This window comes from Gobio gobio (genome assembly GCF_949357685.1).
Source record: "Gobio gobio genome assembly, chromosome: 16".
NCBI lineage: Eukaryota > Metazoa > Chordata > Actinopteri > Cypriniformes > Gobionidae > Gobio > Gobio gobio.
In genome coordinates this window covers 28,076,890-28,098,710 of record NC_137109.1, presented here as the reverse complement: position 1 = coordinate 28,098,710, position 21,821 = coordinate 28,076,890, and the positions used below count along the sequence as shown (strand labels likewise).

The window sequence follows — 21,821 nt, the reverse complement described above, 5'->3', positions numbered from 1 at the left end:
AGTTCCTCTGACAGACACTTTCTTGAGAATTTAGAGTTGTGTTTTATGGAAGCTTCCCTTGCTAAAATTTGTCCGATCAGCAAACAATGAATGTGGGAAAACGCTTCTTGACTCACTTGGCAATTCTCGACAGAGAATCTTGCAATCTCACAAAAAACACTCCAGGCATTGTGTGTGTGTGTGTGTGTGTGTCATTGAGCTGAGGGACACACTCTCAGGTCACCTTTCTAACATACCACAAGCACAACACACGGCAGAAACCAGGACACCCTATCCCTCCATCCACACACACCTCTACTCAACATATCACACAATTACACAGCCATAATTAGAGCGCAAAAGAGACCTCATATTACTTAAAAGGTAATTTTCCCTTACCTTATTTTTGCGGTCTCCCTTGGCCTCCATAATAAACGCATATTAACTGTTCTAATTTACCACTAAATTAACAAGACTGACCTCAATTAGGACACTAATTGTAAGCTGAGACTATCCTGGACGGCATTTGTAATTGGTTTACAAATCCTGCTGTGAAAAGAAAAAAAAAACTTCTCACCCTTTTCCTACATCTTATCCGAAACTGTAACACATTAGCTTAGCTTTCTCACTGACAAAAAATGATCACTTATTCCTCCATACAGTATATATCTAAAGACTTCAGCAGTAGGTCCATATATATTCTTTTCGCCTAATGTTGTTTTATAAATATTACGAATTCAAACACAATACTCATTTCACATACTGCTTTTAACCTACTACATAGTGGGCAAGTAGGCATATTTGGACACAGAGCAAGACTACATTGAATATGATTAGGTAAAGTAGTTATGCGATTGCTCACCACTCGATGACCGGAGTAAATTCTGGTCATGGCGCAAAACCAGCTGAGAATCATGAATCTACATAGTAAATCAAATTATTTTACTACAAGAAAACAATTCCATGTTTTCAATGAAATGTCCCCTTTGCGCAAAAATAAAATAAAAGTGCAATATCAGTTTTTGAGCAAAAGTGTTACAAGTAATGCATGTTACATCAGAAAATGATTAACAAGTAAAGTAACATTACACCAAATTCAAGTTCAAGTTAATATGCACATTAATACACCGCAAAGTTTGTCATTTGTCAAACTAACTGACATCAGTCAATAATGGACTTACCTAAATACATCTCTTTTTAAGTTATAGTCGGACTATTCATCAGAAAGGTGTTTAATGTGTGTGTTGTGAAATGGTGTGTTTATGGAGTGGGACATGGAATAGGGTTAGGATACAGAGTAGAGCCACAGCAAATGAGAAGCCTGGTCAAAGGGCTTTGAAATAGAACTACAAAGCACCGGGAGATTCCCATGGGCTCTACGAATATATGTATGTGTGTTTCATTATGCCTTGGCCTCTGTCTCTTGGGAGAGGGGCAAGTTCAAATACACAGTTAATGAGTGAAGCAGCCATCAATAGCATCCTAATCCATCAGAGAAGCACTATCCTCACACAAACACACAAATACACACACACACACACACACTTCCTCTAGGGGCCCAGCCCAACTAAATGATGCAACTGAAAGCTCATTGCCTGCACTCCAAAGGTTGTTCGTCACTCACCCCCTATGTTCAGAACACAAAGTAAAAGACACTAAGTGAAAACGTCCAGGTCAAAATCAGAATTTTTTAATACACTCTAAAAAAAAAGGCTCGTAATCATAGGGGAACCTTTTTTAGTGCTATATAGCACCAATTTTGGTGCTTCAGTGGTTCTTCAGAGGTGCTATATAGCACCTTAGTCAAAGAACCGGTGAAGAACCTCTGAAGAACCGCTGAAGAACCTCTGAAGAACCGCTGAAGCACCACTGAAGCACCAAAATTGGTGCTATAAAGCACTAAAATGATTGCGAGATGATTCCATATGATTACGAGCCAAGAACCATTTTTGGTGCAATATAGAACCTTTTTTTTTTTAGAGTGTATTTGTTTTGCTCTGTGACATTTTCATGATAATTAAGCACCAATTACCACAATTTGTCCAGATTTTTAACTTCTTTTGTAATTCCCATTTTTTTTCTAACTATATAAGTATTAATTAGAAGCTACAGTGTGTATAACGTTAGAATTATTATTATTATCTGTATTCTTTCTTTTTTTCCCCATTTAATTACAATGAGAATTGGAGGGGAAATTTGCTTTATGCAGTTTGTAAATAATAATAATAATAATAATAATGTTTAATTTACAATAAGTTATTTTTGAAAGCTGGAAGAGAAATTTGCTTATTCACAGTGTGTAAATAACAACAAAATTATTATTTGATAACTATAAAAAAAAGTCACAATTGCCAAACAAACACACACACACATTCTTATTTACTTATTTAGATTTTGGGGTCAAATGTAAACTGGACATCTTGACAGTTTTCATGAGATTTACCCCAGTTCAGTTTTAGAGAAAGATAGAGAAAAAAATAGAGAGTAACCATATGAAAAACAGAGCCACAAACACATCTGATAAGAGCATTTCGTCGCAGAGCTCAACACGGCGCAGGAATGGGACGAGGAATGGCTGGTGCTCTGCAAACCTTATCAAGACACAAAGAGAGGAGCTTGTGGTATGCAGTTTTTGTATGCAGTCTGTGTATGTGTGTGTTGTGCCTAGAGGCTCATCCATTCACATTAGCGACAGGAAATGAGAGGCAGCTGAAATCACGAGCTAGATCAATGGCACACAGAGATAGACACACTCGCCCTATCTCTCTGTCTTCATTATGACCGCCTCCCTCATTCCCTCCATCTCTGTCTCTTCTTCTGGTGTCGTTATGAGACATTCTGACGTATTTCAGGTCTGTCTCCAGCACTCAGGGGTCTCTCGCAGATCCCAGGTGAGATCATATCCGCACTTTCTCTTGATGTATTTTCATACTGTTTAGATTGTATATCCTACTTTTTCACCAACGTCAACATTTCTTTCCTTTGAGATCAGCTAATCCTTGATGTCTGTAATCGAGATTGTTTATTTGAATGCTAGAACTGCATCATTGTCTTTGCAGCTATGGACCAGTTAGCTTTGTTTTCTGTATGCTTGTCTGTCTCTTTCTTTCCGGTTTAAAGTGGCACACATCCTCACGTCCAGCTCAAAGACTCGCCACATGTGGCACCATTGATTACAGATATCAGCGAATGCAACTGCTTCAAATCTCACGGGTGATTATAAACAGTTTGTGAGCCGAAATCAATCTAATACCTTCAAGAGCCTCTTTCATTGCGGGTCGTCAGGGGTCATCGCTGACGACCGTACAGTTTGTCTTTTTAGTGACTGCGCTTGATGTGTTGGAAGCCACCAATCAGTCAATGATAAGAGGTTGCAGACTGAAATTTTTACTTCAGAGAAGGCCCTTTGCTAGACAGGGACAGACATGAAAAGAGGGGAGGTCCAGCTGCAGATGGACAGTACAGGTCGACCAGAGACCGCTGCTAACATTAGCACTGGAGCGGGAGTTTGTGTGCATGTGATCGGCTGACCACCGTGCCAGAAATGAAACGCATCAATCAAAACCGACAAGGACAAAGATGAACAGAAGAGAAGATAGGAGTTGAAAGCCGTCCTTCACACACTCTCTCCTCTTTAGAGAGATCTTGCGCTCTAATGTGTGCCAGCGTGAGCGCTCTCCCCTCCCTCGCCCGGCCGTACTGAAGTGAACTTGTGTCCCTTTGCCCTTGGTGTGACTTCTCTTGACCTAAAACAGTCTGTTGAGAGTCACCAGAATCCAGACTACATCTCCTGCTGCTCCCGAACCAGGAATACACCATACACGCCATATGCTTCTCGTTCCCTATGTACCATATGTTGGTGCAGTGTCAAAGTCCAGCTTCCTCTTTCTCTCACTGTCTCTATGTCCCTCATGACTGCCGTGAGATGACATGCCGAGGTCACCTCAGAGCCACAATGACAATGTGTAATAAAGCTGCTCGTCTAACACCCTCCTGCTCATGCACACACACATATAACTAAACACAGCAGCTCACTTCATCTTGTTTGCAACTGCGATGCAAATTCGGTCATCATTTACTCACCTTCATGTTGTTACAAACCTGTTTGACTATTTCCTCAGTATCATCATAAAAGGGCACCATATGTGCATATGTACAGTATGTGTATGAATAATGACTTTCCTCATGCAAAGCTATCATGCTTTCAGAATACTAACATTATACTGTTCAAAAGTTTGGGGTCAGTAAGATATATGCATATATATATATACTTTTTGCTAGTTTCAGCCCGACACAGTTATCATTTTCACATCCAGCGTCCAGGTTGGTGCACAATGCGCATACCCTCTGCTTATTACACACACAGGTGTGCAGCAGCACACAAACATTTTTAAATATTAAAAATAAAAGGATTCCTCTCTAGAGAAGCGGTCAATCTTTCCGCTTGCAAATTCCGCCATATAAATAGAGAATCCGCCATGGTGCAAGCGCAACTGGCTTTTAAAGGGAATGGAAGATGAGACTCTGATTGGTTTATTGCATGTTACAGCCAAAACACAACCATGACTCATTAAGAGACTAGGTACAACCCTTTTGGACCATGTGCCTGGTATGCCGGCCGTTTTTCCGTAGTTAAACTAGCAAAAGTGGATTTGGACAGCATAGTATAATGATTTCTGAAGGATCATGTGACACTGGACACTAGAGTAATGGCTGCTGAAAACTCAACTTTGCATCACTGGAATAAAAAGGAAACAGTTATTCTAAACAGTAATAATATTTCACAATAGTAGTGTGTTCACTGTATTGCTGAGCATAAGAGACTTCTTTCAAAAACAATCTTACTGACCCCAAACTTTTGAATGGTAGAGATTTACAATGTTTATGAAAGTGTTTTAATGCTTTCACATCTTTTTGTGAAGCTTGAAAGCTTCAGCCCCCAATCATTGTTATTGAATGAAAAAGAGAAACCAGCACAATATTCAAAATGTCACACGGGTTTGAGTAACATAAGGTTAGTGAATGTTGACAGAATTTACTATCCCTTTAAAAAAAATACTGTGAAATTAAATTTGGTTGTATTTACTTAATGTCCATGATGTTATTGTGCATAATCCACGAGTTTACATTACTCATAAAAATATTATTTTGCATGAAAATGTAATAAATTTGCCTCTGAAATTACTTTTCTTTTCTGCTGATAAAAAGCCTTGTGGGATGTGGAAAACAATATTAACAATAATATAATAGCTAAACAATCACAATCCAATAAAACATCCTTATGGATACAACAAAGTTGTGCCCTACATTATGTGCTACTCAACATTCTGTTTCACTCCAAAATACACCACATTATGGAAATGAATGCTGTTTTATGTTTTCTTTAAGACCCCTAAGCTACATCAAGGAAGCATGAAGTTAAAACTGTCTTAGGCAATCGATGTCTTTTCGGTGGTAGTGCGGTGATGTTTATGGATGCTGCCTGACTCCACAGACCGCCCCAACACTGCGGCATGCGGTTAGAGTAAGCGGCTCTGATTACTCAATAACGCTTCAGACAGCGGTGCGTTATGGATGGAGGTGCACGCATCGGCTGGCGTGAAGGTCAACGGCCCAGAGTGGCGATGAGCATTTGAGTCATTGGTGGGCAATGAAGGGAAGTGATGATGCTGCTAAAAATACAGAGAGAAGGGGATACAAAGAGAGGGAGAGAGGGAGTGCAAATTTGTCTTCTTGTCTACATCCATGACACTCACCACACGGCCTGTCTCCACTGATGTATGAGCTGCCTCTGTATCCGCACAACACAGAGGTGACACAAAACTCACATGCACCCCACACTATCGGCATAGCCACGGCACAACTTTCCCAGCTCAAGGACACTGATGCGCTCTGAAAATGCACAGGGATCTAGCAGCATGTAGCTCTCTGCATGCTATTTTTCAAGCGTGGACATGTTACTACAGTAACATAGTCTGCTGGTTCTGGAACTAACTAACTAACTAACTAACTAACTAACTAACTAACTAACTAACTAACTAACTAACTAACTAACTAACTAACTAACTAACTAAGTAAATACAAATAATATATTTTTTTAATAAATTATTATATGTTTATTTAAAGGTGCACTATGTAACTTTTCCGTCCGCTATTGGTCGCCTATTCAAAAAAAAAAAAACAAAGGCGTAGTTTGATGACGGCAACTTTGAGTGCAGAATCTTGGGACATGTGGTCTTCACCTCACAGCTGGTGGAAAAGACTCGGGCAGAAATCATGTTCATGGATGTGATTGTTAACGTAAATGTAGTATGAAGCGGAGCGGGACCGAGTGTTGTGGAGCTGAGGAACCGCTGGAGTGATTGTTAATAAGACGAACGTAACACACGTCTTGCGAGCAGCGGGACTTTTATTATGCCACAGTTGCCGGCGCCACTTCCGCTTTTCCGGTCATGAGTATGAGGCAACGCAGCTCTGTTTATCATATTAGATACATTTGAGTGTGTTGAAAATGATGTTATGACGTTACTCTGTGTGTTCGCTCGGCGGCTGCTATGACACTTGTTGCACACTGCAGTAAGAGTAAAGGGTTTCTGCAAAGTAAAACCGGAAACTGAGGGTAACACAGATATGATGCAATCGACAGGCGACTCCCTCACACGTGCCGGTTCCTTGGTTAAAATAGCAATTTTCTCACCATTTACAAAATAGTTGGAAACATTAGGGATATTTAAGTACTCAACTGAACAAAATATTTAATGCTGCGTTCACACCAAACGCGAATAGAGCGTCAGGAGCAAGTGATTTCAATGTTAAGTCAATGGAAAGGCGCGTCTCATTCGCGCGTCCAGTTTGTGCGAATTACGTGAATTTTACGCAAATTGAGCGTCTTGCACGAATGGTGCTTTTTGTGCATTCACACGTCTGAAGCGAATTCACGTCTGACGCCCGAGTTGAAAAAATTGAACTTTGAGGTCAATTCGCAACGCGTTAACCAATCATGAGCCTGCTTGCTGCTATCACGTGGTAAAGTGAAGTGATGAGAAACCCTGCATAATTTGAAAATACGTACTACTATTGTGCCACAAAATGTAGTTTTAAGGCTTTTTCAGGGCAGAATGTAGTTGTTTAAAGCTCAAATCTGTGGTTTATTTATAAAGAGAGTGCCTATTTTTTTTTTTTAAATCTTGCGTTTTTGGAGTTGTGAGATCCAGGCGATCACCGGGCTCATTAACCCCGGCGAGAGCAGCCTTTCCTCGGCTAGTCCTTCTGATGTTTGCCGCTGGCTCTGCTGTCCTGTAGTGGTTCATCTTGTGTGCTGTGGACACGCGAATGGATTCAACATGTTCAAGCGTCCAACTAGACGCGATTTTGACGCTCTATTCGCGTTTGGTGTGAAAGCAGCATTACACTGGCCTAATGGTTTTTGGATGTTTTACTGATTTTTTTTTTACATAGTGCACCTTTAACCAGGAAAATTAAGTGTAACAGGGACATACATTTACATTTGATGTATATAAAAAAAAAGTGAGGACTGGTATGTGCTTACCCTGATCATTATCCCAAAATAACCCTTAACTCAGTGGACAAGGACTGGTTAATAAACATGCTGTTCAAGAAACCTAACCCAAACCCTATGCTTGACCCTCGCCCAAAATTCTGATTGTTAAAACGTTCAAGTACCAACAAGAAGTGGATCAAAGAAAATGGTCTACTTGTGTATAACATGTTCATCAGCAAGTATGCATAACTTGCCATCTATGGTGTGTATTTACTGAGTTACTGTATATAGCTCCTTTAGCTGTGTCAGTGTGCCATATAAGTGAGTTGTCGTCTTCCTGTTGCTGGTCTGATGTTGTGCTTTTCCTCACCGGGCTCTGAGCCATCCAGACTGCAGCCTGTGGAATCAGCATGTAGCCTGATGGAGTCTAAACCTTGTTATCTCTGTTACACATTCCATCTGCCCCTGTCCGCTCTCCCTCTATCTCCCTCTTCCTCTCTTTGATCACTCTGGGCCAATGAATCAAGCAGTCTTTAGCGCAGACGAGACCGCGAGGGAGCTGCTGAGCGTTTGTCCTCTCCACAACATATGATGACAGACCTGTTTCTCTTTTGCATCAGGGCCGCTCACCTGTATCCTAGCAACCCCATCCCTGCTGTAGCAGCCTCACAACACAGTGGCGAGAGTGATGTCATGAATGCATGGAACGAATCTCTTCTCTATTTTGTTTTGACACATTTATTCTCTTCTCATCCTGTTTTTTTCTTTTGTATCATCTATATTTCTCATTTTTGTCCTCTCACTTCGCTGCTTCTCTTCTCATTTTGTGTTAATTTGCCTACTTTATTTCCTTTGTCTCAATGCTTTGCTTACAGTTTTGTCTCATTTTGATGCTTCTCGTTTGTCTCATTCCTTTTCTCATTTTCTACTTAATTCTTTTCTTCTCACCTTTGTTTAATCTCTTTCTGGTCTCAACACTTTGCTTATCCTCTCATCTCATCTCTGTTTCTCTTGTCTCCCTTCATCTTGATGTTTCCCCTCTCGTTTTGGCCTCATCTTGTGTTATTTTGTACAATGTTGTTCTCTTGTCCTGTCTATTCTTGTCTCGTCTCATTCTTCTCAACACTCTCTTTTCTTGTTTTGAGACTTTTCTTTTATCCCCATCCTGTTTTTTTGTCTAATTTCTGTCTTGTCTTATCTCATCTCATTTTGAAGCTTTTCCTCATTAGTTTGTTAATTTGTCTTAATTTTTCTTCCTTATCTCAATGCTTCTCCCATCCCATCCCTGTCTCTCTTGTCTCATCTTGATGCTTCTTTTCTCATTTGGTCTCATCTCTTTTCTCCTTTTTTTATTTTGCTTAAATGTTTATCTTCTATTCTGTTCTCGTATTTCATCTTCATCTCATCCCATCCCATTCCATCTTGAAGGTGTTTGGCCTCATCTTTCTCAATGGTCTCTCAGTCTTCTTTTGATACTTTTCTTCTCGTCTTTTGTTATTTTGTCTCATTTCATTCTCATCTCAATCCTTCTTATTTTGTCTCAACACCTCTCTTAACATTTCATCTCATCACTGCCTCGTGGTTTTAACTTGACGCTTCTCTCATTTGCTCTCGTTTGTCTCATTCTTTTTTCATTTTGCCCTGTCTCTATTTGATTATTTTTCCTCACGTTGTGTTAATTTGTTTCATCTCTTTCTATTGTCTCATCTTATCATGTCTAAATTGTCTCATGATTTTTTTCCACCACAGTTTTCATCTTGTATTAATTGTTCTCATTATTCTATTGTCTCAATGCTTCTATTTCTTGTCTTATCTTAATGTTTCACTTCTTGTTTGGTCTACAGTCAGCTTGTGTCAATTTGTCTAATTCCTTTTCCTGGTCTTACTGTATCTCAACTCATTTCATCAGGTCTTCATCTCCTCTCCTCATAGAGAACTGCTCTGCACACCTGTGTGTGAGTGAGTGTGTGTGTGTGTGGACTGGTAATCCCTACGTTATAGGGACAAAATGTCCCCACAAAGATGGCAATATCCGAAATCTTCGTCCTTGTGGGGACATTTTTAGGTCCCCATGAGGAAAACATCTTATAAATCAGACTAAGTGATGTTTTTTGAAAATGTAAAAATGCAGAATGTCTCCTGTGATGGGTAAGTTTAGGGGCAGGGGCAGTGTAGGGGGATAGAAAATACGGTATGTACGGTATAAAAACCATTACGCCTATGAAAAGTCCCCATAAAACATGAAAATCCAACATGTGTGTGTGTGTGTGTGTGTGTGTGAATGTAAGCCACGGGGAGCTGAAATGTGTTAGTACGAGCATCTGTGAGCTCTCCTCTCCTGGTGCTGAATTTAGGCTTTATGGGGCTATGGTGCCGTTCTGGGACAGTTATCCATCCCCAAAGAGAAAGCAGCAAAAAGGAGCCTTTCATGCCTCCAGTAAAATATGTGGAAATAAAAATAACTTCTTTCTCTCCCCTGTGTGCTCCCTCCATTCCCAGGGAGATTGGGCAGCTCTCAGTGGACTAGCAGCCACGTCTGTGTTGGGGAAAATGCTGCAGTGGCACATTTATCTGTTTGTGGGGATGCACTAATATACAATCACAATCACACACACACAAACACACGTGAACACGTCCATGAACACACTGTTAGAGAGCTTAAGCAGGGCCAGTTTCTGGCAGTTAAGACCTGCATCCACAGAATACTGCTGACAGTGTGGCTAGAATTACCTTTAGAAAAGTAAATACACATTTATTGAGTGAATCCTGTTCAGACCGAAATAAAAGTCTGACCTCTGATTTCAAACAACATACAGCAGTTATACAAGTCATTCCTATTTGATAAGTGGTTGGACACTAAGTAACAATTACAAATACATCAATTTAGTTGGATTACAGAACAAAACAGTGGCATCTGCAAACAAATGAAGCCAGATGCTTTTGTCAGTACTAACTTCTTCACTTTTGACTTTGAAACATTTTTTTAAATGACTTTTAATTCATTTAATTCATCCACAGATGTAGATATTCACATCCATAGATATCCACTAACATTTAACATGATTTAATACTTTTTTATCTATCTGTTGTTTAAATATGTTAAACTGAACAAATCTTAAAATACATTTCTTAAAATAAAAATCTTTAAAAAATAAATGCCACTTATTTGGTTATATAATACATTTACTACCGTTCAAAAGTTTGGGGGTCATTAAGATTTGTATGTAAAATGAAGCAGCACAACTGTTTTCAACATTGATAATAACAAGAAATATTCCTGAAGCATTATGTGACACTGAAGATTGGAGTAATGGTTGCCGAAAATACAGCTTTGCCCTCACAGAAATAAATTATATTTGATAAGATATTAAAATAGAAATGTTAGTTTAAATTGCAATAATATTGTACTGTTTTACTGTATTTTTGATCAAATAAATGCAGCATTGGTGAGCATAAGACACTTCAAAACATAAAAAATGACCCTAAAACTGTTGAATGGTACTTTTAAATTTCACTTCAATGTCCGAACACTATTTGAGGCCTCTATGCTGAAGCATCCTTTCCCTGGTTTCGATAACTGCATATCTGTGTAGTTTTATTTGGAGCGAGATAACTGAGCTGAGTTTCAGACAGAACAAAAGACTGTGGAGCACTGAAGGACATGGGAAAGGCAGACGGGTAGCTGAATACACATACAGCGATGCAGGCAGGAAGAACAAGGGCGTTTGTGCTGACTCCTGCACTTGCTGACTGCCCCATCTGTTGAGTGGGGTCTCCAGAGAGAAGAGGGGCAGCGCGGGTCCGTGTGACACATCTGCCCCTTGCTTGGGGCTTTTAAATCGAGACACAGAGGGGACTGAGGCATCCTGCCAGAGCAAAACTCCCCAGCCCAGGTGTGCTTCTAATAGAGGCCACAGAAAGCCACCCTCTTCTTCTGTGTCCACTTTTGTCTGTCTATGTGGCTTTGTGTCTCTTATCTCACTTTCTCTCTGATGTTCATTGAGAGTGTGCCTTTTCTCATTTTCTTTTGCGTTCTCATGCTGTTCACACCCTCAGTATTAAAGTCATCCAGTGTGAAGAGCGAGGACTCATTTCTGCTCTCCACTGGGGGTCCTTACGATGCTCTGTGAGGTGTGAGGGGAAGGCCATGCTTCTCCATTACCCAATAACTGACGTTCACATACACTCACAAACAACCAAACCAGAGAGGCCTTATTGAAAATAATCACAAGCGCATACAGTGCAGTGCAGGGTTAAAGACTCATGGCAATGCTTAGCATTTAAAGTGTCCTCCACAATAAGAGGTTTACTTTAGGTTTGTCTTTAGGGATGACATGGATATCTATGGAGTAAATAAAACGCTGTAAATAGACTGAAATAATTTTTCACAAGTAAGCCAAATGCCTATAGGATTTCCCCACTAGCACGGGACTAGACTATCAGTCCAAAACCATTGAACTGATATAAAGCAGCAAGATTCTGCACCAGTCAAATTTATTTTGCACTTCGCAATGTAATCAAAACAGAGATGTCTACTGTATCAAAGAAGAAAATGAAGGTATAGCGGTGAAATTGGTGTTTGTGCCCCCGAACCAGTAAAAAAAGGCAAGTAAAATATTCTATTTGGCCTGAAAACTTTGTGTTTGTGATGCATTGTCACTAACGTCACTTACAGCAACATTTGTATGGCAACAGATATGTGGGCATAATTATTTAGTCAAAAATATGCATTTTTTAATGCTTCAAAAAATTAGTACAGTGGCTCAGTAGTGCACAACACAACGAAATTTAAAAAGCATACATAAGTTCACAACACAACAAAATAAATCCACAACACAACGGAATGAAGCCACAACACGACGAAATAAAGCCACAACCCAACGAAGTAGCCACAACACAACGAAAATGCTCCCGACCACTAGGGGACTCTCGGAGTGTGGTAAAGTTAGTTTTCCTTGCATTGTTCTATTGATTCGCCAATCTTACAAATATTTAAACACTACGATTAGTTTTAAGTGTGCAGTTGTATATCAACATGAAATATCAATTCAAAATCACCTACGTGCATAATAGCTGTATATTTATACTCGAGAACGCTTTGCTCCGCTGCCACGGCGCTAAGGGAGCGTCTGCCAATTGCACCAAGTTGAAACATAATTTGTATGAATTAAAGGGGCTATATGCAACTTTTTCCCCAAAATAAACGTAACAATAGCCTTTTTATTTTACCATTTATGACTCAAAGATCTCCTGATGAGCATACTGACACCTTGTCCGCTCACAGTGGGTGCACCTATAAGCCTGTATCCTATTTTTCATATTTTCTGGCGGGTCGTCTTTTCCCGCGCTGTCTGCGGATGTGACGTCACCACCACTGCGAGAGCCAGCAGAAAATGAGAGCAGTTCTGTTTTTTGGCCACAGGTGTCAGTCGCGAGTTTAAATTTCAGAAAAACGCATATAGCCCCTTTAATTAACTTTTTTTTCATTTTCAAATTCCAATGTTGTGTTGTGCATTATTAAGTCAGTTTAACCAATACAATCAAGCTGTGGAATTTTAACATGTCTGTTTTTAAATGTTAAAAGCAATTTTAATTCATACAAATTATACGTTTCAACCAATTGGTGGAATTGGCAGACGTTCCCTTAGTGCCGTGGTATCGGGTCAAAGCATTCTCGAGCATAAAAATGCAGCTATAATGCATGTAGGTGATTTTAAATTAATATTTCATACCGATAAACAATGGTTAGCCTACATACTGTTAAAACTAATTGTGGTATTGATTTCTTTGTAAGATTGCCGACTCTATAGAACAGTGGCAACTTTACCGCGCTCCGAGTGACCCCGAGTGGTTGGGAGCATTTCCGTTGTGTTGTGGCTTGATTTCGTTGTGTTGTGGCTTTTTCATTGTGTTGTGGCTTGTTTCCGTTGTGTTGTGGCTTGATTTCGTTGTGTTGTGGCTTGTTTCCGTTGTGTTGTGGCTTGATTTATTTGTGTTGTGGCTTTCTCGTTGTGTTGTGGCTTGATTTCGTTGTGTTGTGGCTTGTTTCCGTTGTGTTGTGGCTTGTTTCCGTTGTGTTGTGGCTTGATTTATTTGTGTTGTGGCTTTTTCGTTGTGTTGTGGCTTGTTTTGGTTGTGTTGTGAACTTATGTTTGCTTTTTATATTTTGTTGTGTTGTGCACTACTGGGCCACCGTACATTAGTACCAAAAGTATATGAGTAATTTACAGTACTAAGAGTAAAAATAAATAAAAAAAATTGTTGGATCCAAAAAGTTGCATGTGATCAATTCAAAAACTCAAAATTCAAAATTCAATTCAAAACTCACTCCAGCCAGGCAATCAAAGTTGGCAACTCTGATAAACAGCCTTTGCAAAAGGAAAGCTATAATTTCACCGGAGCTACTGTGAGTATAAAGGCCCTTTATACGAACTTATACTTTATACTTTAGACGCGTAACGAAAAAGCGAATATTTCGTGTGCGAATAGTTTGCGTCCAAACCATTCACATCAGCCGCGACACAACTTTGCGGCGACAACTGAGAAAACACGGACACTTCATTCAGTGAAGACAAGCTTTTCATTTTATTTAAAAGACCAAAAAGAAGGTTTTGGGTGCACCAAGTCTTAAAAGAACAGAGAGTCTGAAGGGGAGTATGCTAATCTTGTACAGGAGCTAAAACTTTATCATGGCCGGTTCCGCACTCACTTTCAAATGTCCGTGGGAAAATTTGAGGAGCTCCTACGGAGACAGTAGCAGCGCATCTGACGAGACAAACCAAACACTTCAGGAACTGATCGATCAGGAGCAGCTATGGTTCCAGTTGAGTCACAATGTAAACATTTAAGTGCCACAGTCGTACTGACGGAAACACATTCACTTTCTATAGTCGCGGACACAATTAGGTTTAGAAAAAATATCAACGAGTAACTCAAAAGGTTATGATATCGTTGTCTGTAGCCTACAGTGGGTTTCATCACCATTGTTTCCTTGTATGTGATTGGTTTAAGCCTTTTCTGTCACTGCGAGAGTTAAAAAAAACAGCATTGAAACTAAAAAAATAAACCACGTTTTTTTCGCCACAGCACATTTGCGTTCGGTGTGGAAGCACTCATTACACAAACAGCTGATCAAAAAATAAAACCATCGCGTGAATTATTCGTACGTCAAAATCACGTCCAATGTAAAAAAAACCTTAATTGTATTTTTTCCCTTGATGACATAACTAAAAGGACCACCCCTTTCAATTTGATCGAAATTTAACTCGAATCGAGCTAATTTGGATTCACTGAGGTGTTTACATGAAGGCATTTCTATCCAACTGAGCTATTTGCGTGCATGTAAATGTCATAAAACTAGAGAGATGTTTTGTTTTAAATATCTCCACATTTTTTTTTTTTTTCACTCTGTGGCAGAAATAGTCTTCCATAGGAACAAGAGTCCTTCGAAAAAGCCAGCTGGGCAGCTTAGTTGCTTTTAATAATTCAGATCTTAACAATGTAACTGGTGAGTTCTAGTCACAGATCAACCGGTATGAGTTAGGTAACATTTCTACATTTCTCCTCAGGCACATTCAATAATGAGCAGCATCTGGATAAAATATGCACACACATACAGTACACACACACACACACACACACACACACACACACACACACACACACACGCGCTCACTAATGATGAATAGCCTACTTAATCTCTATGTGGAATTAAATGATCTGCTTATTGCTTTTACCGAATAACTGTTTGTTCAGATATAAGTGTTCATTATAACGCATAAATGAGTCTGTCAAATGATTAAAAAAAATATTATGCAATAATAGTTTCCTACGTTACAGTGTCTGATGTAAAATGGTACGTCACACTCAATACAAAAGCATTGGAAATATACAGCCAAAAAAAGTGTGAAATAGATATTTTACCAATGAAGTAAGACAGCAGAATGGCCAGCAGGGCGGCAGCAGCGATCGCAGACAGGGCGGCACATTTCCAGCTGCAGTACTTGGATGGTTTCTTCAGCTTGAAGGCGCTTCTGGAGAAGGTGTTTCTGGGTAGGAGCCGCGGTGGGGGCGAATATACTGTGCCGGAGGTCAAAGGGTAACCGGGTGATGAGCTGCTAAATAGAGGCGTGGTCCCAGAAGAGGTCTTAAACAGGAAATGCCTGCAGAAAAGAGAAAGATAAATAGTGCTTTTAGTATTTCAAGCACACATGGAAGGTCACATCCATCTCTAGTATCAAACATCCTTAGCTGCAGCAGTCTCCATTTCTAAGCTTTATGATATATATATATATGTGTGTGTGTGTGTGTGTGTGTATTGTGTTGACCGCTGAGTGTCACAGGCACTTGTTGGGGGTGAAGGACAGTGTATGCAGCGCCTCAGTGTGGAGCAGTGGACATATGGCACAAGAACATACAGCACCGCAGGCCTGTCCCGGCCCACCGAGGGACACTTACACAACAAAGTCACTCAATAATTCAAGAGCCTCCGCTTCTTTCAGGTACAACGACAAACACATTCTGTACAGAGACACAATTCACTGAGACCGTACGCAGCGGCGCGGCTCTCTGGTGCAGAATCATTTCCGTTGAGCTAATGAATAGAAAAATATAGACAAGAGGATATTGCTGTGTACTTCACAGAGAGATTAATCATTACAGCCTTATAAACGGACTCTTGGCGCAGACAAACAGGACGTGATTTGTTAATATCCAGCTTCAGCACCGAGACTACAGAGAGGCAGAACGTACTCACTAATAATCAGTGTTAAGCTAAAATGTGGTTCATAGACCACAGAGTCATGTAACAACAGCCTGGCAGGATTCCACTGAATGCTTTTCTCTACGGTGTGCAATTTGAAAGATCCAACAAATGCATCACACATCCCTTTTACCCCTGACTAGCTTTAAAAGTGTAATTTCTGTGCTAAACAGAATTGTTTCCAAAACACTCCGGCTCCACCTGCCTTCATTGTTTGGACAAACAGCTAATTCTGCTCTAAAAGTTGACATGAAAAGAAGATAGTTTATCAGTAGACAGAGCCGGCCCAGCCACTAAGCGAACCTTGCAATTGCAAAGGGCCCCGTGGCCAGCAGAGGGCCCCCTAGAGTCATTGCTGAAAAAAAAATCATACATCAAAAGTAACATAAAATAAATAAATAAAAAGAAAGAAAGAAATTGGCCTACAGCGCTCTTTATCAGGCATCATGATAAGCACAGTTGTTATTTATTTAGTTCTTTATTATGGCGAGTTCCCCGCTAATCTTGACCCCTGACTGACCCTGTGATGTCAGTCACATCATGTCACTCGTCACCTGTCAGTCAGTGACTCCGACGTCGACGATGTCTGACAACAAGAAACGAAAATATCTTTCTGGCCATGAAAAACGACAAAAGAAGAGGCTGGAAGAAGAAAAGAAGCAAGAAGATAAAGGTACGTAAACCTGTAGGCTTAATTTTCCGATACCTGTGTATGTATGGATAATCTGCAGTCTAAATATAAGTTAGTCTCTCTCGCTCGCAGTATAGCGAGGCGGTTGTTATAGCGAATAAAAACCGCCTCGCAGCTCGCTATAGATTATCCCTCTTATTACATGGATACCTACCAAATCCATTAATAATTTGACACAAAATATTGATCTAAAAAGGAGTTTATTGATTTAAAAACGATTGTTGCTTCCGCTAAAGAAAATAGTCCGTTCCGCGTCCATAGCAACGCTCTGCTCAACGGTGTGTTATAGCTACTTCACAGCGGGCTGTTATCAAGACGTAACAGACCCGCATTCTACATTGGAATTCAACCAAGCCATGTAATAAATGCTAATAACATGCTGCATAAAATTGGTTTAGTATTATACCATTTGCTGTGATGTTAAAGCATTTAACAGAACAATACAACCCCAGTTTGGCTTCTTCACTAAAGGGCTAACATTAATTTACTCCTTATGTCCCCTTTCCAGGGGCACTATTAAAGTATATGCTGCCAGTTAGCAAAGCTCCAGCTGTTGGTGAATATAAAGGTACTGTAAAATGATAACCGTCTGCATTTTAAAAAATTAAGTCTAACTTTATATATAATTATTTTCTTTATTGCAGCTCCATCAACCACTTCTTTTCCTGGTTCACAACACAGTCATGTCACCCAAGAAGACACAAATACACAAGTTTGGATTTTAATAGTTCTATTGAAATGTTACCTAATTATTATTATTGTTACTTTTAATCTTGTTTGTGGTGTTTTAGATATTGTTAATTTTGTTTATTTGAAAAGTTAAACCATTTAAATGTTCTATTTATTATTTTATATAATAGTTTATTTAAATGTATTAAATATTATTCTATTTGCTCTATTTCATTTCAATTATATATAGGCTGTTGTTTGTGCCTCTTAAACTCTTGTGTCAATTAAAAATGTTTCTTTGATTGTCAGTGAAAATCACTTTATCAGTCTTTTTATTCAGCAAGTTCAGCAGTGTGTTCATTGCACTGCACTGCCATTCAGCTCAGTGGTATCATAATTATACTGTTAGACATCAAACATGGAACTCAACTCAAGAACTCAAGGTCTTTTATTGTCATTCTGTACATGTTGCCACATAAGAACGAAATACGTACTCAGGACCAGCAGCGTAAAAAAGAAAATTAGCATACAGTATACATAGAATAATTAAAACATAATTTAATAGACTAAAAAATAAAATAAAAACATAGTAGATATAATGTGTACAGTATAGTTATAAGGTAGTCATTGCTTTGCTTTAGGCCTTACTTAAAACGGTCAAAGGGGCCTCCAACCAAATTTTGCTTAGGGCCCCCAAAGGTCTAGGGCCGGCTCTGTCAGTAGAAGTCTATATTTAGTTACAAATTGATATACACTGTTCAGGCATAACATTATGACCACCATCCTAACATTGTGTTGGTCCCCCTTTTGCTGCCAAAACCACAATTGCCCTGACCAGACCAGTGTAGGATTTGAGGGCGCACCAGACACAAATGATTCTTCCAGATGATTCGTTCAAACATAATTCCACATAAAACCCAACTCAACACTCCAGACCCCAAAATCAACCATCTATCACCAGAGAAGTCTCCGGCATGCTAACAAAACCACGGCTAAGTACTTTATTGCCTTGCAAGCTCTGGGCCACACCAAGATAACGGAGGTTGTTTGACCTCCAAGAAAAGAGCCAAATCAGATCCCCTTCGTCTCAACGACCTTTAATTGAACTCTGAGTGACACAGTTAAAATCCACAGGAAAACCCATAGAGACTGCTGTTACATATAAACTGCATCAAATCATTAAAAAAGAATGATAACCGGACTTGCATTCAAACAGCCTTCTACTGCATAATTCTCTATCATGTCTAAATATGTCTATACCAATACACGTGACCATTATGCATAAAAATCACTCACAATTTATGTAATTGATATAACTATTGAATGGTTGACTGAAAGTGGGCCTTGCTTGGTATTGTCTCATTTTCCTTTCTTTTACTTAGTTTATTTTCTTTCTGTTGAGTCTCGTGTTCTAATTTAAGTAAATCAACGATTCTACAACAAAGCGCGATTTAACTTCCAACAACATCCACAAGACTTTATTAAACACAATAGTTCTCGGACACCCACAAGACAAAAGTTCTGTTCAGGTTATGTGACAAGAACAAGCTGCGAGAACTACCAAACCAGGGCTGCGAGAACAAAATGATGTAATTTTGGGTAACGAGGACTTTTTTAATTGTTCTTGCGGAGTATGTAATGGCCTTTACACTTCTTAATTTTTCCTGCTTCTAACACATCAACTTTGAGGACAAAATGTTCTCCTACTGCCAACTATATCCCACCCAGGTGCCACGATGAAGAGATAGTCAGTGTTATGCACTTCACCTGTCAATGGTCATGATGTTATGCCTGATCGGTTTATATAGATACATGATCATTTATACATTTTGGAAAATGTTTGGCTACAGGTCAATTATATTTTTGTAGATTAAAAATGATGCGGCAGTTAGTAGTTTAGTTATTGTTGCTGTATTTAAATGTATTGCTATATAAGCTTCACAGGCCATTGTTTACTTTATGGCAGATAAACATTCAAATACAAAATATACAATAAATACAAAAAAAACTGTCATCATCTAATCCCTATTATATTGTTCTGTATGTCTTTCATCTGTGAAACTGAGAAGAGTTTACACCGTTCTTAAAATGACCATAGGCTCAAGCTCAAAAAGTCAAAAATAATCTTAAAAGTGATTTATCTGCTATATTACCTCTGTGTGAAAAAAAGAAACGTTCACCTTTAAGAAATTACATCACTCAGAAAGTAGCTGTCACAACGGTCTCTCTGGTGTCACACTGGTGTTCTCCAGTCTCTTCAGTGCTGCTCTCATTAGCGGTGATACTTACTAACATAGCCTTAATGCTACAATAGATTATTGATGATACTTGTACAATTTAGCATTGTACTTAAATAATTTAGCAGTTAATTACTGCTCTGAGCCCCATACTGGTGTTTCCTGCCCTGCAAATGAGAACTTTCGTCTCACACAAAGCCTGTTCGTGCCAGCAGCACGGATGCAGTTTTAAAAAAGATGTAGTGTAAAATGGATTAGCTGCAGTCACATTGCCGTTGTGATTAGCGTGGGGTCATGGGGTTTGTCGTGTTTTATCAGGTCCCGTCTCTATTAAGACCGAATCGAAAGGCTGAGAGCTTTCTCCGGTCAGGTATCAGCCTAAAAGGTTTGTCTTTAGACCAGCCGCCACACACTACCCCCCAGACACATCCGTCCCTCATACCTCTAACCTACCAGGGTAACGGCCACAAGCTGCTCACTCCTGTGATCTTTAATAGCCTCTTTCCACAAGATGCCTTCCAATATCTCTGGACACGTTCCAGCGGTGGATTCCATTTCCAGAGCTGATTTTTGTTCCGTCGTGCTCCAGCCCTTCCATTACCCCCATCTCTTATCGACCTATCCCCATACATCCCTCTATCATCCCACACTCACCCATGAATGGACAGACTGAACCCCCCTGGAATCAGGCCTGATGGGGCTACTGGGGTCAGCGGCTAACTAACCTATCACCAAGGGATTTTTAAGCTTTAACCTACAGTGCACCTACATCTGCTCTCTTACATAGACAAAACTGACAGTATTGTGTCAAAAGTGTAAGTTCTAAATAAAGAAATAGAAAGGGTAGCATGTTAGTATGCTATGTCCAATTCAGTAAGTCACTTTTGTTCCTGAATAAATCAGGTTGAATGTCTAAAACAATAACTTAAAGGGGCACTTCAGTGCTGGGAAGATGAATGTGTATTTAAACTGTCATTTATGTAGTAGAAATGTGAAATTATTTTTGAATTTGGTGCCTTCTAGACTGAGAAAAGACATAACATTTATAATTGTCTCATGTGGGTGAAAGACAACAACTCCCAGAATGCACTTGCTTCGCTGCCCTACGAGTCCACTCCCAAAGCCACGCCTACCGGTTACATCTTGCCCGCCGCGGCTCCACCCCAACGTCGTTTTGATATTCATAGTAATAAAATAATTTAGTTCAGTTAGAGAATAGACACTACAATTAAAAACTGAACGTGTCTTTTCAATAAAGTGTGAGTGAGCCGAACAAAAGTCACGGCACAGACGCAGCAGGAGTCAGATTTCATTCATCACGAGAGAAGAGCTGAGCAGAGCTGAGGTAAGCGCGGCTGTCATTCTCGGTGCGTGTCCAGTCCGGCACGTTATCAGATCGCATATGGAAGCTAAACTTTCATAGGAATTCATTGAAAAGTTGAAACACTCACTTTGCTCCATACCGCCCCGTTATGAATGCCCGAGCTGAGCGGCAGCGGCTGTGCGAATTTACATTCTGTGAGTGAGATCCCACCCCTATGGGCAGGTTGAAAACATGCAAAATGACGATATTTGCGTCATCTGAGGATTTTTTCCAGAAATAAAATGTATAATTCTCTCGTCTCAGGGGGACATGAGGGGGGAAAGTACCATAATTCCAATATACTACCGGGTTTCTACTGATACAAAGCTTAATGCTAAATCACTGAAGTTACCCTTTTTTGTTCCTGAACAAATCAGTGTTTTTGAATAAATCATTTGAGTGAGTGATTCAGTGAGTCTTTCACAAAGACAGTCACTTGTTTAATTCCTGAAGGAAACAAATCATAAATGATTCAATGACTCCACTTATAAAAACAGTCACTTGTCGCCCCCTACTTGTGAAACAATGAAAAATCCACACCACTATTGAACAGAGAAACAATAGAGTGAAAGGAAAATATAAGGAAAACAAACCACAGAAAAAATACAAAAGAAAAAGAT

The 21,821-nt window shown here is 39.6% G+C and overlaps 1 protein-coding gene across 1 annotated transcript in view; it reads right to left on the bottom strand.

The window, feature by feature from the left end:
- tenm2a (teneurin transmembrane protein 2a) overlaps positions 1 to 21,821 on the bottom strand; it is a gene marked incomplete at its 5' end in the record, with an annotated part of 338,434 nt that overhangs the window by 63,319 nt on the left and 253,294 nt on the right. The window contains one exon of the mRNA XM_079839762.1: positions 15,404 to 15,642. Coding sequence (XP_079695888.1) covers positions 15,404 to 15,642 — 239 coding nt within the window. The remainder of the gene's footprint in view (positions 1 to 15,403; positions 15,643 to 21,821) is intronic.